The sequence below is a fragment of the Brienomyrus brachyistius genome, chromosome 23 (genome assembly GCF_023856365.1).
Source record: "Brienomyrus brachyistius isolate T26 chromosome 23, BBRACH_0.4, whole genome shotgun sequence".
Taxonomy (NCBI): Eukaryota; Metazoa; Chordata; class Actinopteri; order Osteoglossiformes; family Mormyridae; genus Brienomyrus; species Brienomyrus brachyistius.
In genome coordinates, this window is record NC_064555.1 from 11,245,701 (window position 1) to 11,262,502 (window position 16,802).

At 42.1% G+C, this 16,802-nt stretch overlaps 1 protein-coding gene across 2 annotated transcripts; it reads left to right on the forward strand.

Annotated features, from left to right (window-relative positions):
* The first annotated feature begins 679 nt into the window (after positions 1-679).
* On the forward strand, positions 680-8,350 carry LOC125718969 (secretory carrier-associated membrane protein 3-like). Of its 2 annotated transcripts, none has more exons than XM_048993322.1 (9): positions 680-1,329; positions 1,733-1,813; positions 1,976-2,089; positions 5,631-5,751; positions 5,987-6,115; positions 6,355-6,514; positions 6,898-6,999; positions 7,336-7,453; positions 7,574-8,350. In XM_048993322.1, the coding sequence occupies exons 1-9, from the start codon at positions 1,276-1,278 to the stop codon at positions 7,721-7,723; spliced, it is 1,029 nt and encodes a 342-aa protein (XP_048849279.1). In that variant the 5' UTR covers positions 680-1,275; the 3' UTR covers positions 7,724-8,350. The 2 variants fall into 2 exon arrangements, with proteins under 2 accessions (XP_048849279.1, XP_048849278.1); XM_048993321.1 differs by having other exon boundaries at positions 682-1,329; positions 1,973-2,089.
* Positions 8,351-16,802: the final 8,452 nt, after the last annotated feature.

Consider the following 16,802-nt stretch of genomic DNA (forward strand, 5'->3'; position numbering starts at 1 on the left):
CACACATATTCACAATCATACACTGTATGTTGCTATTTTTATTCATTCCAACACTAGAATTGCAATAAAACAACAATCACGCAGGCCATATGCATAGTGGTTCATCAGGTATGACTATAGATTCACGTCTCTAGGATTGTATGGTTGATTCTTGGTCTCTGACTCTGTGTGCTTGAAGTTTGAACATTCTCCTCATGTACGTATTGGCTTCCTGCCACAATCCAAAAACATGCCATCGGCAGAACTGGTGTCTAAATGGCCCATGGTGTGAGGGTGTTTGTGTTTCCTGGGATAAGCACCAGGCTCACCGCAACACAGGAGAATATGAAAAATATATAAGTAAAATACAAGTATCTAAGTAGTTTATGTGTGTGGTGTGTTGCTTCACACTTTGATTTTCTCCAACAGTTCTTTATTTACATTATCATTCCATCCATCCATACACGAAAAAGATAAAGTTTTGTGGTAATCATGCAATTTCCCCTTTCAAGTTTCCGTACACGGGTGGGAAGTCAAGTCGGTTTGCATCGATTATACTAAATTTGGGGACTGCAGTAATAAAAACTGTTGACTCCAAATGGTACCGAAAATGCCGGCTCTGTTTTGTTTTGTATGTTGTGATATAAAGATGTAATGAGATAGCGGCAGCACGAGGACACACCCCTTCCATTCCCAGACGCCTCACGAGATTTTTTTCTGCTGTAGTCATATGACATTTCTTCCGGGATCCTGGGCTTCGTCTAAAAAGAAACGCGAGTTAGCAAAAGAAGCAAAAAAAGCTTGAAATTATCAAATATCATATATAAAATATTTAAACGGAGGAAAGGAAAATATTTGCTAACATTCAAGATTTGGCTCGCTTTGGTAAAATACTGCGGCGCTAGATTTCTTTAACTAGTTGCTGTATATTGTTTTTGATAACTAAAAAGTATGGATTGTATTTGAATTATAAATAACGTTTAGCCGATTAGTGCTAGAGAACCAAATACCGATTTGTCATAATCATTTGTATGCGCTACATTGAGTGGGCGACACAATCGTAAAAATACGAGCCTATACTGCGAAAATCTGCCATATTGCTGGTCAAAAGGGAAATGGCGAACCGCTAATCGTTGTTTACTTATATATACATTTATCGGTAGCTGTCTTGAGACTTTTCTTTTTAATTTTGCATTTGAGTAAAGACCGGGGTATTGTATATCTGCGTCAGACTGTCTCTGGGCTTAGAACCATTTTCATCATTCATTTGGCACTTATAATTCAGATGTGGGAATTATGTCGCAGTATACCAGTTTTCCAGAACCGATGGATGATCACAATCCTTTTCAGGTAAGTATATTATATATCCAGGAAGCTATATCTAAAAGCTGTTTTAGTTTGCAACAAACATCATTTGATACAGGCATCTTATGTTTTGCTTTTATTTTTATGTTATGAAGATATCTGTTTTTGAGATCTGTTTTTAAGCTTTGTGCCAGGAAATTATTTTTGATCTGCATTATAAGAAGTCCCATGTTTTAGTCTTTATATTTTATTTACTCAGTTCCTGTAGATTAACTGAAAATGAATCTTTTGCTGTTTCGTTTGTTATAATGCTGTACAATACACAGGAACTTAATTAGTCTTAACATTAGTTTGATTAGGTGCTAATGTTGAAATTTTTGAAATGTTTTTTCAAAGACTTAGCATGTTGGATAATGGGATGGTGTCATGTGTTGTCCATGCTTCCCAGGACCCTGCATTGACCCAGCATGGCAGCAACACAGAGTATGCGACGCTGGACCTCTACAATCCTTTTGAGGACAAGCCGATGGTGAGACGGTGCCTCAGTGCATCTTTGGCATGCATTGCCGTCTGAGAGACACTGCGAACACCACAGGGTTTATACAATTCTGCAGGTGTATTGCAGAGAGTATGAAAGCAACCCCTCTTTGCTTGTATAGTGACCCACTGCTCCTCATTGTCTCTGCAGCAGCCTCCACCTCCCTACTCTGCTACAGTCCCCACTGCTCCTCCTGTTCCAAGCCAGGCTCCGCCCACCCGGATCACGCCCACCGAGTCCCGCAACTATGGCTCATACACCACTCAGGTGCGCTCCCTGTAGAGCTGTCCGCTGCCATTGTTTGTTCAATCAACAAACATTGTTTGGACCAGTGTTTCTCAACTCGGGAGTCCCCAGACAGTCCACATTTTTGCTGCCTTCCAGCTTCTGGCAAAAACATGGACTGTCTGGGGGTCCCCAAGGACTGGTTTGAGAAGTACTGATTTACAGGGATCGTGTGGACAGGCTTTCGGCCCCAGCCAGGGTGGATCCAGTTGTCATGGTGCATGTTGGCACCAATGACATAGGCAAGGGGAGGAGGGCTGTTCTGCAGGAAAAATTTATAGAAGTCGCAGATAAGCTTAAGAGCAGAACATCCACGGTGGTATTCTCTGGAATACGTCCTGTGCCACGTGCAAGCCAGGCTAAGTTAGCTGAGATAAGGAGATTAAATGTGGCTGAAAGGGTGGCATAGGAAAGAGGGGTTTAGGGTTATGGGGCACTGGAGGACCTTCTGGAACGGGTGGGACCTGTTCAAGCTGGACAGGTTGCATCTGAACCAGAAGGGAACCACTGTATTGGGGAGACGTATGTGTAGAGTAGTTGAGGAATGTTTAAACTAGGGACTGGGGGGCAGGGAGGTTAGTTAAGAATATAGGTGGGGGGAGACGGAAAGCCTTAAATAATAATGAAAGTGGGCACTGTAAAAGGCCTACCCTTTGCAGTCTATACTTAAACGCTTGGAGTATTAGAATCAGATTCTTACAACATTATAGGAATAACAGAAACATGGTTGAGTGACAATGATGGAGAAGAATACAATATGGATGGTTGCATGTTCCATAGGAACAGGATAGGTAAGAAGGAAGGTGGTGTTGCAGTATATGTAAAAGAAAACTTGTAGGCAAGGGAGCTCACTGATAAAAATAAAAGTACAGAAGCTATATGGGTAGAACTAGATGCTAAAAATGTAAATGGCCTAATTGTGTTTGTTAAAGAGCACCTAATGTAGCTGCAGAAGAAAGCAGAATGTTATATGACGATATCAGGATTATGAGTAACAAAAATGATGTGGTGGTTATTGGTGATTTTTATTTACCTGGGATACAGTGGGACACAGTCTCTGGCTCTTCTGTAAATGAACTTGAGATGGTGGAATTAGTACAGGATTGTTTGTTAATACCCCTACCAGGGGAGAAGCCCTTCTTGATATTGTTTTTCTCTATTAACCAGGATAATTAGAGGTTTTAGAACCACTTGACAGTAGTGATCATGACATGGTTAAATTTGAAGTTAATTTGAATGTCCGAAGAGCGAAGTCCAAAACAAAAATATACACTGTTAGGAATGCTAACTTTAATGATATGAGACTAGAAACTAGAAATTGTAAACTGGATGGAGTTAAATAGCAAAACTGTTGAAGAGGCATGTGAATTTTTTAAGAGCACATTGTTGCAAGTGCAAGAGGACTTCATACCTGTTTCCAACAAAACTAAATCTAGGAATCTGCAACCAAGGTGTTTTACTAGTGAAATTAAGAATAAAATCAGGAGGAAAAGGGCTTTGTTCTACATATAGAAAGTAACTAGTGATGTCGGAATAAAGCAGGAGTTTCTAAGCCTACAGGTTGAGTTAAAAAAAATAACATTAGACTCGTTAAGAGGAATGTAGAAAGGAAGACTACATTGGAGGCTAAGGATGACATTAAAGGTTTCTTCCAATATTTAATCCCTAAAAGAGATCTAAAAGCTGAAATCACTAATCTGCAGGATAGTAAGGGCCTTATAATTGAAAATGAAATTGGTATAATGGTTGTTTTGCAGGAGTATTCACTATAGATGACACAAGCAACATATTGACTTTTATTACTAAACCAGCGTATTTTATTACTAAACCAGATATGTATGACTGAGGCTGATGTGCTACAAAGCTCAAAATAAATAAATCCCGGGACCATGATGTTATCTTGCCTGTAGTTCTAAAAGACATAAGAGATTTTATTTGCGGACCTTTAACTTTACTATTGCAGAAATCCTTATCTGCTGGTGTGGTACCTTCTGATTGGAAGCATGCTAATATAATGCCCATATTCAAAAAAGGGGATAGAAGTAATCTTGTAAACTATAGGCCGATCAGTTTAACTTGCACAAATGGAAAAGTAATGGAAGCTATAATCCAGGTGAAAATGGTAGATTACCTGGATGCAAATAACATTCTGAGGGATAGCCAACATGGATTTAGGAGAGGTAGATCCTATTTAACTAATCTACTTGAGTTCTTTGAGGCCTACAATGTGATTTACTTAGATTTCCAGAAGGCCTGATGCTGTCCCCCACAAAAAGGCTCCTGCTTAATTTCAAAGCAGCAGGGAGTTTAGGACCTGTAGCAGGTTGGATTGAAAATTGGTTAACAGACAGGAAGCAGTGGGTAGTGATTAGATGTCACAGTGGGCTTACGTTCATAGTGGGGTATCTCAGGGTTCAAATTTAGGGCCACTGTTATTCCTGATTTACATTAATGATATTGATAACAACATATACAGTAACCTGGTTAAAATTGCAGACGACACCAAGGTGGGTGGTGTAGCAGATACTAGCAGCACAGAGGCTACAACGGGATCTGGATTTAATTAGTGACTGGGCTGATACCTGGCAGATGAAATTTTGTATGGACAATTGTAAGGTAATCTATGCAGGGAACAGAGATAAAAAGTACAGATATTTTATGGGTTCCACTGAAATAAAGGTAGTTGATTATGAGAAAGACCTCGGTGTGTATGTTGATACTTCCACGTCCCACTCTTGCCAGTGTGGGGTAGCAATTAAAAAGGCCATTGGGATATTCGGTTACATCTCTAGGTGTGTGGAGTTCAAGGGAGGTTATGCTACAATTATATAATTCCTTGGTAATACCCCACCTAGAAAATTGTGTGCTGATTTGGTCACCATACCTTAAGAAGGGCATTGCTGCCATGGAAAGGGTTCAACGTAGGGTTACAAGAATGAATCCTGGTCTTAGAGGAATGTCTTATGATGAGAGGTTAGCTGGGCTGAATCTGTTCAGGCTCAAGCAAAGGAGACTAGGGGGGGACATGATCCAGGTGTATAAGATTCTAATAGGTCTGTATGCTGTTCAGCCAAATACTTCAATATTAGTTCAAATACAAGAACCCATGACCATAGGTGGAAGTTGATTTGAAACTGGATTTGAAAAAGCAGTTCTTTACGCAGAGTGTAGTTAGAGTATGGAATAGTCTTCCTGTTAGTGTAGTGTAAGCTCAAACCTTGTGTTCCTTTAAATCTGAGCTAGGTAAGTTTTTAACAATTCTGAGCTACTAATTGAGATCTCCCTAAATGAGTTTGATGGGCCAAATGGCCTCTTCTGATTTATAAATTTATGTTCTTATGTTCTGTTTGCGATTATGTCTTATATAAACATGATTGTTTTGGTTCATTCTCAGTATTGTTGCATGCATTCCATTTGGCTGTCATGGGTATAAGTTTTGCTATTATTGAGTTTGGCAGGATTTTTATTATTTTTTTTATCCCTTTCTTCCTTTCCTCCTGCTTCACACTCCTTTGGCCGGCAGCCGTCAGTAAATGCAACCACGGCTGAGCTGCTGAGAAGACAGGAGGAGCTGGAGAGGAAGGCCCGCGATCTGGAACGGAGGGAGCGGGAGCTGGGCTCCCATGCCCTTGGGCCTGGAGCAAGTGAGTGACACAGGCCATATAGATCTGGGTGTCTTGTGCCATCTAATGGAAAGGGATATGGAGACATAAGCCAGTTTTGGGATGTATTTTGGAGTTTTCTGCATAGGGTTACGATTGGTCCTCAAATAATTAATTTAGTTTCATCAGCCAATCACATTTTGAGTCAGTCAGCTCAGGCAATTGAACCTGATGTCCCTGGATGGGTCTTCACGCTTTCTTTTTTACGTGCCTTCAGCTCGGCAGAATAACTGGCCTCCCCTGCCCTCCTTTTGCCCCGTGGGGCCGTGTTTCTACCAGGACATCACAATTGAGATCAGCCAGCAGTTCCAGCGCACTGTCACCATCATGTACTACTACTGGATCTGTGAGTGCTGATCTGATCAAGGTTGGGCCAAGGCGAGCTCCAAATGTGCTTTGTCGAGTTCCAAATGTGTTTTGGAAACAAATTTTGTTGCTTATTTCAGACACTGGATAAGGACTGGGGATTAACTCAGAAGTATTCGATCTGAGTCCCGCACCTGTGCACGCCATAGTTTTTGCCTTGTCCTCACTCCTCAGTCTGCTGTAGCCTGTCATTCTTCCTTGTATCTCCATCTGTCACAGTCACGGCCTGTATCCTGCTCTTCAACCTCATCTGCTGCCTGGCCCAGTTCTGTGTTGACACGACGACTGGTGTGGGGCTAGGCCTGGCCATCCTCTGGGTGATCCTCTTCACTCCCTGCTCATTTGTCTGTTGGTACAGGCCTGTATACAAAGCCTTCAGGTATAGGGCCATTAAACCTGCACAAATCACAAATGGGGGGGTAGGTGTTATGCATGTAATAGCAAGGATGGGCACAATATAAAGAATTAAGTTTAATTTTATTGACCCCAGGGGAAAATACTGAATCCATGAGCATTGCATTGGTAGCACAGTGCTATAGCTGTTGAGATGCATGAGAGCTGAGACAATTTGCTGTGCTTCACCAATAAATGGGACGGATGGTGTAAAATCTATGAATTAATGAATCTGAATTGCATGTATAAATTTATCAGGTATATATAAAATAGTTCAATGTAATATTGAGCATTGCATGGTGCTTTAACATTACATTACTATAAAATACTATGATAATTCCTTACACTCATATTATCCTTCTTTTGTAGGAGTGACAGCTCCTTCAATTTCTTTGCGTTCTTCTTCGTCTTTTTTGCGCAAATTGTTCTGTATGTCTTGATGACTATTGGCATTCCAAATTGGGGATTCAGGTATGCATACACAGTTGCCCCTCTCATTCCCATTCTCACCCAGGTCCTCTCTCCCAGGCTTTGCGCACTCTGCCCTTTGCCATTCTGACCTGGTAACCCCCCCCCCCTTTTCCTGTTCCCATTTTCATCTAGCTCCCTTCTACCTGGCTTTGTAAGCCTGCATTCCCTTTCTGACCCGGTTTCCCTTTCGATGGCTGTTCTTCCCTCCTTTTTTGCCATTCTGTTCATGTTCTGCTCATTCCTGATTTCCTTCTCCCTGATTTCCATTGTACCCCAAGTTCCTATCATCATTGTCACCCAGCTCACCTCTCCCTGTTTGTGCTCCCCTCCCCACAGTGGCTGGATCGTCAGCCTGGCTACCCTGAGGAAGAACGTGGCTGTGGGTGTGATCATGCTTTTGGGCGCTGCCAACTTCACTGCCCAGGCTGTCATTGGCGGCGTCCTGCTGAAGAAGGTAATAGTGCCAGAGTGCTGATCTGCCTTTGCATTCACATACCAGTGGGTGAAAGCTGTCCTTCCCTCCTTCTGACCTCCCTTTGCCCTGTATCCTTTCTGCTCTCTCTCTCTGCTACAGGTCCACTCTCTGTACCGGCAGACGGGTGCCAGTTTCCAGAAGGCACAGGCAGAGTTTGCTACAGGGGTGATGTCCAACCAGGCAGTACGACAGGCCACCGCCACTGCCGCTGCCTCTGCTGCCCAGGGGGCCTTTACGGGGGCGCGATAAGGAAAAGTGACATCAGAGGGGAGTGGCAGTTAGGGTACATTGGAGATGTTAATTACCCTGGTCACAGGAATTTGGGGTGTTCTGGGGTAATTACACAGAGGAACATCTGTGGCACGTATTTTTACAGAAATAATTTTGCATCACTCACAGTTACATATACTAAATTTAAAAAGTAAAAGTGAAAAAAAAAGTGAAAGAAAAAAAGTAAAGGAAAAAAAAGTTAATAAATAATAATAAAGCACTGGGAACAGAAAGTGAGAGTAATAGCCTTAGGGTGATTGATTTCATTACAGTATTACAGAGAATAACCTACTACATGTTTCAGACTGATAAATAGAGGGTGATTAGATCGGAACAGAGAAACTGTTGTGTTTGGAGTGATTTCTCTGCATCATCTACAGATGTGGTATAGGAATTAACGGCACCGCTCCAAATCTACTTAACTGTACTCTAAATGTTGCTAGTGAATCAACTGTGTCATTTTGTAACCAACTGCAAATGTGAATTTAAAACTGTGCCAAATACCAAACTTTGTAACAGTGCCATTGCTAATCTGATTTCACATTTTTACTTTGGTGTTCAAAATTATTGGTGGTATTCTTATTAAATGCATTCATGTGCCTTGCACCATTTTAATTTATTTATTTCAGCTGTCATACATGCCTTTCAGATGCATAATAAAACTTTAGAAACTTTTGCCATTTCTCTATTGCCCTGGAAGTGAGGGTGAAAGAGCTCATCTTCATAATTCAAGAGCTAATATTCAGTCCTTTTATTTTCGCTTAGCCAAAATTTCAGTGGTTTTAAAATACGGTCCAAAATTCAACTTTCTACATCTGGGACGAGCAGGATAAGCAGTTGAGTGCTGATAGAGTTCTTGTCTAGATCCAGAGTCAACAGTGAGCACACAGTAGCTCAAGTTTTGTTGCACCGATTGACAGAACGGTAGACGAGTGTCCCAAAGTTTGCACTGACATGTCTTTTCAATACAGCTAGTTACATAAAAAAACGGCAAAAATGACCTGGACAAAATTATTGGCGCCCTCAACTTAATACTTGGTAGCACACCCTTTAGAAGAAATAACTGATTTTAATTGATTTCTGTAACAACCAATGATTCTTTTATATCTCTCTACTGTAATTTTGGAACACGCTTCCTTTGCCAGCTGCTCCAGGTCTCCGATTTGAACGGTTCCTCCCAACTGCTATTTTTAGATCTCTCCACAGGTGCTCTGTATGGGATTTAAACCTGGATTCATTACTGGCCACCTCAGAACTCTCCAGCGCTTTGTCTTAAACCATTTTTGGGTGCTTTTTGAAGTGTGCTTTAGGTCATTGTTCTGCTGTAGGGACCATGTTCTTTTCTTTGAAGGATCCTTTTTGTTTTTCCGGTAAACAGTGGAATGAAGTGCTTTACAGAAAAGCTCTATTTTTGACTCGTCTGTCCAGAGGACATTGTCCAAGAAGGATTGTGGCTTCCACAGGTAAGCTTTAGCAGACTCCAATCTGGCTTTTTTATGTTTCTGTGTCAGCAGTGAGGTCTTCCTGGGTCTCCTGCCATAGCGTCCCTTTTCATTCAGATAGTGACGGATAATGTGAGTTGACACTGTTGTTGACCTTGTGCCTCCAGCTTGAATTTGGAAGTTCTTTATCCACATTCAGACAGTTCTTCATTGTAACATTTCATCAATCTTTCTCTTTCACGTACGTCCAGAAGGATTAGCTACAGTGCCATATGCTGTAAACTTCTTTACTACGTTGCGCACATTGGACGCAGGAACATTAACATCTCTGGAGATGGAATTTTAGCCTTGGGATTGTCTATGCTTTTCTATAATTTAAGTCTCAGACAATTCTTTGCTTTTTTTTTGTTCATGCTCAATCACTCAAAAACAAGATTAACTCAATATTTCTTTATTTGAACTGGTTTCAAGTGGGAATTTCCATATTGCTAGCACCTGTTAATTGCTACAGGTTAGTTGAAAGGAAAATCACATGCTTGAAATACAATTATTTCTTACAATTCTGATAAGGTGCCAATAATTTTGTCCAGGCCATTTTTGACGTTTTGTGTGGAATGTCTCAAAATAGTTTTTTTTTCTCTGCTTATTTGTTTTCTTCCAGTGCCAACAAAAGAAATAAACATGACAATATGAAGGAGTGCCAATATTTTTGGCCAAGACTGTATTCCATGGGCATTATAATAGGAATTTCTTTCAACATATAGGAAGCTCCCCTTTTAGAAGTAGATAATGACCCACCGGTGCCACAGAATTTCATAACAATATTGTTCTCAGCTACTGTGCTTACAAGCTTTTTCACTATTGAATTATTTATATTTATTTATATTTATATAATCCACATTTATATAATTATTTATATTATACTTCATAAGAATTCTTTTAATAGAATCAAACATGAAAGATTGTGATAACTGACACATCTGATTCAGCTGATGCATGATTTCTTGGACAGTTGTCTCTAGGAAAAGATGTGCTACATTTTGCTCCAGATCACTGGCTAGATCTTCTAAATGCTTTGTAGAATCTTGGGTGTATTCTAGTTCAACAATTCAACTGAAGAGCATTTTGAATACATACTTGTTTGAAAACCACAATCTGCAAAAAATCTTGCATTGCAAAGGTCTGAAAAGTGACACAGCTGACAACTAAATGTCAGCTTAGTAGTACTGCTTTGTTCATTATGGGATGTGGAGTTTATTGAAATGCACCTGAAGTGCACTGATGGATTTAAATGTGCACACGTATGCTTCAAGGAAAGGGGACAGTTTTTGTGCTGACCCCAAGTTTTAAACGGTAATGTCTCAGTAACTGTGCCCTTTTGTCAGTACTGAAGCAGCAGTACTTAAACTTCCAACACATGCTTTCTTGCAACCTGCAATATTAAATATTCAATTGTTTGGTTTATCAAAAGCACATCGTTACGTTTTCTAGTGAAAGGTGGACAAAAACTTTATACAACACAAATGAATACTAAATATGGACATGAAGTAGCCAAACGCCCGCATAACGTGAACGTTAGTTTTAGCACAATATTAAGTAAACAGCCACATATAAAATATTGAACATGACGCAAAACATAATCATTACAACTTTACTAAGGTTACTTCATTTTAACACCACAGCTAGGCACAGGTGAGTCTTATTCAGAATTTCAGCAAAGCAATCAGTGCTTATCAATGAAAACCTGTCTAAACTCAATATAGCTTTTGTGAAAGTGACAGCTTTACTTGGAAAAGTTGAGTTGCTAAGTCAGGCTAGAGTTAAAGTTTACATTACAAATCAAATCATCCATCACAGCTTCCTGATATCGAATTCATTACGTAATAATATCGTACACATTAATCGTATTTATTTTTAATGCAAAATAAATTTTTTAAATGTACGTACCATTTGAGTTTTTTTTTTGATTAAATAGTTTTTCTTCTTCATTTCAGCTTGACATGCTCACTCCTAGTGTGTGGGTTTCCTCTGGGTACCTTGGTGTCCTCCCACAGTCAAAAGATGTGCAATTAGGCAGATTTGCATCCCTAAACTGTGGCCCAGTGGCCTAACTAATGTGCAGGCCTCCTAAGTTAGGGATCCTGGCTTCAGGCCCTATTTGGGGTGCCACTTCTTCTTTTGGTTGGGCAGTGTGTGGGTTAGGACTCTGTGCCTGTCTTCACAAAGCTGCCATGTTGAGCCCTGTCTCATGTTGAGGCCACGTCTCTATTGGGCACTTTATCAAGTGCCTTAACCCCCAAAATGCTCTAGCACACCGGATAAATAGCTCACCTTGCTCTTGGACCTCAAGCTGTGCTGTCAATTTTATATAATGTGTATATCTCTCAGAAAGGAGAGCAAGAAGGTCAGGTCTGGTCAGGTTGGGGAGTATGCGCTGATGCAGCACGTTGCCGCACCCACCACATAGCGAAACTCCATGGGATCCCAGCCAGCGATCCCCTAGGCAAATACATGGTCCAGTCCCACCCTCTGGAAATGTTCATCTATCTGCCACAGCCAGGAGTCATGTGGGCGTCCCTTTGGCCTAGTCCATCCGCTTGGGGCCTGAACAATCTGGATCATGCAAACTGAATCACCCTCAGAGAAACACGCCACATGGTGCTCCCTCACAATGCAGGTAATGTGCCTCATTCAGGATTTCTCTAGCAACCACTCATTCGACACAAAGTCAAACCAGCAGTACCCAAGGATTCTCTGAACAGACACAGAACTGAAAGAGTCCAGTCTTCGTCTCAGCTCACTGGATAGACTCCATGCCTCACAGCCATACAGCAAGACAGGGAGCACCAGGACTCTAAAGACTTGGACCTTTGTCCTCTTGCAAAGATATTGGGAGCGTCACACACCCCTTTCCAGCGACCTCATGACCCCCCATGTTCTTCCAATCTGTCTGCTGACTTCATGGGAAGAATCACATGAATGTCACTGCCGAGGTAGGTAATCTCTCGACAAGGTCGATATTCTCCCCACAGACACACTACTGATGGCTGTGCCTAAGAAGTCATTAAATGCCTGGATCTTAGTCTTTATCCAGGACACCAGCGCAATCCCAGACACTCTGACCCCTTTCTCAGTCTCTCGAGAGCCCTGATCATCCTTATTGATTCCCCTAAAATCTGAATATCATCAGCAAGATCAGTAAAGCTTTCTTCACCAACAGACACCCCACAGCTGCTGGACCCCACGACCCTGCCCAACATCCAGTCCATACAAGCAAGAACACACCCTTGGTGAACCCCAGAATCAACAGGGAAGAACACAGAGGTTCTCCCTCCACTCTGTACAGCACTCACAGTACCAGTGTACAGGACATCCATGACGTCCAGAAAATTCAGTCTTATGATGTCCTACAGGGCATCTCGATAAACTGAGTCGAATGCTTTATGAAAATCGACAAAGAATGCAAAGAATGTCTGCAGATATTCGCACTTGTGCTCGATGAAAACCCTCAGTGCAAAGATATGGTCGATGATGGACTTCTTAGGCATAAAACCAGACTGCTTCGGTTGCTGACAGGCAAGAAAGTGATCACGGATCCTGTTAAGGATGACCCTAGCAAGGACCTTACTCGACACTGAAAGCAGTGTTATACCCCTGTAGTTGCCGCAATCCAGGCGATCACACTTCCCTTTCCAGATAGGAACTACAAATCAGTCAGCTGAGATGAAGCCGGAATCCCAAATGGAAGCAAAGATTGCCTGCAATGCCAGGATTACAGCCTTACCACCAGCCTGGAGAAGTACACTCCGGATAATATAGATCCCAGCGGCCTTCCCTAGCCCCAGCTGATTCACCACCTATGCAATCTCAGTGAGATTGGGTGGTTCACAGCTGATTAGAGGGTCAGCTTCAAGAACTATGGACCCAGAGATGTCCAACATCCTAGCTGAAGGGTCAGCTTTAAACAATGGCCCAGTGGGTCACAACTGCAGTGTCATCCATAAGGAGCATTCCATCACTTACTCTGACTGCAAGTCTCTGAGGAACAGATTCAGATATGCATAATGCTTCAATTTCTCTGTAAGCAAGACTTAGGTCACTAGACCACAGATGGTGTGTCACCTGCTCACAGATTTGTCTACCAAACGCCTCCTTATCTGCCCTCACAGCCTTCTTTGTCAGTTCTCGGTACAAACTGGAGTTGCCACCAAGTAGTGCCTTCCGACATCTCTTGGTAATATCTAGGGTGCCCTGCGAGGTGAAATACCACCTTCTGGGAACACTGGCAACACCAACACAACCCTCTGCAACCTTAAGGGTCTTATCACGGAAGGTCTCCCACATCACATTAGAGTCAGCAGTCGCACCCAAATCTGCAAGTTCCTCACAAAAATTGCGTGTAAACTCATCAGAAACAGCTTGATCTTGGAGTCTGACTAAGTCCAGCCTCATTCTCCTAGCAGGTGGTAGCCTACTAGATCTAAGCTGAATACTCAGAGTAGCAACAACAAGTCTGTGGTCAGAATTCACAAATTGGGCACTTCTGTAGACCCTGCAGTATTGCAGGAGCCTCCAGCCCACGAGGATATAATTGATCTCCTTTGCCGCACCACCAATATTGGAGTACCAAGTCCAGTGATGCGGCTCAGGGCATTGGAACCAGGACCTAGCCACCCACAGCCCCTGACCTTTCGCAAAGTCAAGGAACATGGAGCCATTTTCACCACGGTCTCCAGACCTATGGGGAGCAACACAATTGTCACAGCGAGCCCTGTCAGTGCCAGTGGTCACACTGAAGTCACCCATGACCAGAGGAGTGTCACCTCATGGGCACCCTTCAACCACCAAGTGAAATTGCGAGTAAAATGTCTCCCTCAATGAGACATCAGAGCCAACAGAGACATATACTGCATACACTGAGACAACAGACAAGATACCCATAATACACTTGTTGAAAGGAGTGACATCAGACACCATCAGAAGAAGCCGATCCGCAACAGCAACAGCTACTTCCTGAGTATCGCAACCATCAGACCAACAAGACCAAAAGTAGGTATACCCACCTACAGAGATCGGGCCACTCCCCCGTCTGCATACCTCAGAGAGTGTTGTCACCGAAATGTGGAGTTTACGAAGCTCCCCCAACAGCAGAGAAAGATGGTCATTTTGCTGGAGAGACAAGACGTTCCATGCGCCTATGCAGATGGATCACCTCAAACTTGGACCCAAGTGCCGCCATGCAGCAGGCGACGCCTCAGCACCACACCAGCCCTGATCGCCAACAGGCCTGACCCTATTAGCTCTCCGACAGTTTAGACTTTTCCAGGGATGGGGCTCCTGAAGGCTTTCCCCCATCCCCTTCATGGTGCGTGCAGCATACTGTATCTGTGGGCAGCTGCAGCAGAGCTATCGTGCTTGTTTAAATTGAGCAATTGTTAGTTGTTTTATGGTGACTGGACTACCAATCCCGATACCAACCGCCAAAAATTGCTTCCCTTCAAGATGGAGGACCGCTTGCAGGGCCCGATGCACTTTAATGTCATACCCATGATATTTGAAAATAATCGTAATGATACATTTTATTTATATAGTATTGTCAAAAACTGAAAGATGCTTGCAAAGGACATAACAAAGTAAACATATCTGACAAACAACAAAAAACATTCTATGGATAGGGAAGGTTATAGGCTTGAGCAAGCAAAAAATTTTAAGTGTGGTTTTGAAATTCGAGACTGTGTTCAACTGACAAATGACAGTAAGGCGGGAGTTCCAAAGCCGGGGAGCTAAATGGGAAAAGGCATGATCATCAAAGCTGTGGAGTTTGTATGGGAGGATGGGGAAGGAACCAGAGGAGGGGGATCTAAGGCGGCAGGAAAGGTGGTAGGGGAGAAGGAAGTCAGAGAGATATGGTGTGGCTTGGTTGTTAAGAGTTTTGAATGTTAGAAGAAGTATTTTAAAGTGAATGTGTTCTTTTAAAGTGAAGGCTCTGAAGTATGGACATGATGTGCTGGCACAAACAAGTGTTATTCGGGGGGTAGGGGGATGGCAAAGTTCTGGACGGTCAGGGGCCTGTACTACGAAGCGAGGTTACTTGCTTATCGGGGTAACTTGTCGGAATTAAGGTATCTCAGTTTAAATAGACTTCATATTTGTTCACTTACATTTTACCCAGACTACCTTAAATCCGACAAGTTACCCTGAAAAGCCAGCAACCCCGCTTCTTAGTGCAGGCCACTGGTCTTTATAGAGAGATTCAACAGTAATACCAGGAAGTAGTAAGTTGCAGTAGTCAAGATGGCTAGAGATGAAGTTGTGAATGAAACACAAATGAAGTATTCCATCCATCCATCCATCCATCCATTTTCCAAACCGCTTATCCTTCTGGGTCGTGGGGTATCCGGAGTCTATCCCGGAATCTCCAGACACGAGGCGGGGAACAACACAGGATGGGGGGCCAGCCCAACACAGTGAAGTCTTCCATTGTACTTGTACTTGTGCAAATAACAGATAAAGCATTATTTCATTTAAAATTGCCAAAATTGTGCTGTCATGTGTGTGATTACATGTGCATGTATAGCCAGCAAATCCCTGCAGGATGTTTCCCAGTCATGTGTACTGTGCTGCCTGCGGCAGACCTCAGGTTCCCCATAACCTTGTCCTGGACAAACAGCTGGAAGATGGATGAATTATGTCTAACGTGGAAGAAAGCCCTTCATTATGAAGCAAGCGTCAATGAGTAAATGCATGATTTAGAGAGTTTAATTAACAAATGTAATCAATTCACTAACACAACTGCTTCAAAATATTCAGCATTTGGGGCAAAACATCAAGAATATCAATGATAAGTCACGAATCTGCTGGATGTTTCTGGAGTCCAGTGAAACGCTTTCAATATTTTGCATTCAAACAAATTAATAGACTCATCACCACATAAAGTTAAGCACATTTGTTGATTACTTGATAAATGGGTCAGCAACTTCAATTAAAAGAAATAGTTTGTGTTCTCTTCACTTCAATTAGAGAATTATGCTGACTCAGTGTTACAATTCACTTGGGTGTCTTTACAGACAGGATGAAATACTTCTAATTTAGAAGAGTGCCATCTGTGTTTGGTTTGTGGGAAGCTGTTTTTAACACCCTAGTGTTCTCATTATAAAAGGGCCGTTGTTTTTATTTTCAAATATTCTGTAATTTCCTGATGCAGGGTGACACGGCATTCATTGCAAGTATGTTTAGCAAATGCAGAGAATAACCTAGCAAAACAAAAACACAAAAGTTGCTTAAGGCAGAATCTACAGTGAGATGATGACAATAAGTAGGACCTACTGCATGCATTTTCATCCCATACCGGATCACAGGGCCTGGAGCCAATCCCAGTCATTAAAGGATGCACATATCCATTTACACTATGGGTAATTTAGAACCTCTAATTCACTTCACTATATGTCTTTAGATGGTGGAAGCTGCCCATCGTAGAGAAAACTGCACACACACACACACACTGACACCTTTCTATTCATATCTTCGTGGGGACTGTCCATTCATTTCTATGAGATAAAATCTAACCTTCATCATAAGTAAGCAAATGAAATACAAGACTTCTGAAAAATTTTGTT

Bases quoted from the DNA above. Each gene is read 5' to 3' on its own strand.
- LOC125718969 (XM_048993321.1), top strand. From the start codon at position 1,276: ATGTCGCAGTATACCAGTTTTCCAGAACCGATGGATGATCACAATCCT. The intron at 2,090-5,630 runs GTGCGCTCCCTG...TTTGGCCGGCAG, and splicing joins ATGGCTCATACACCACTCAG to CCGTCAGTAAATGCAACCAC. The intron at 7,000-7,335 runs GTATGCATACAC...CCCTCCCCACAG, and splicing joins ATTCCAAATTGGGGATTCAG to TGGCTGGATCGTCAGCCTGG.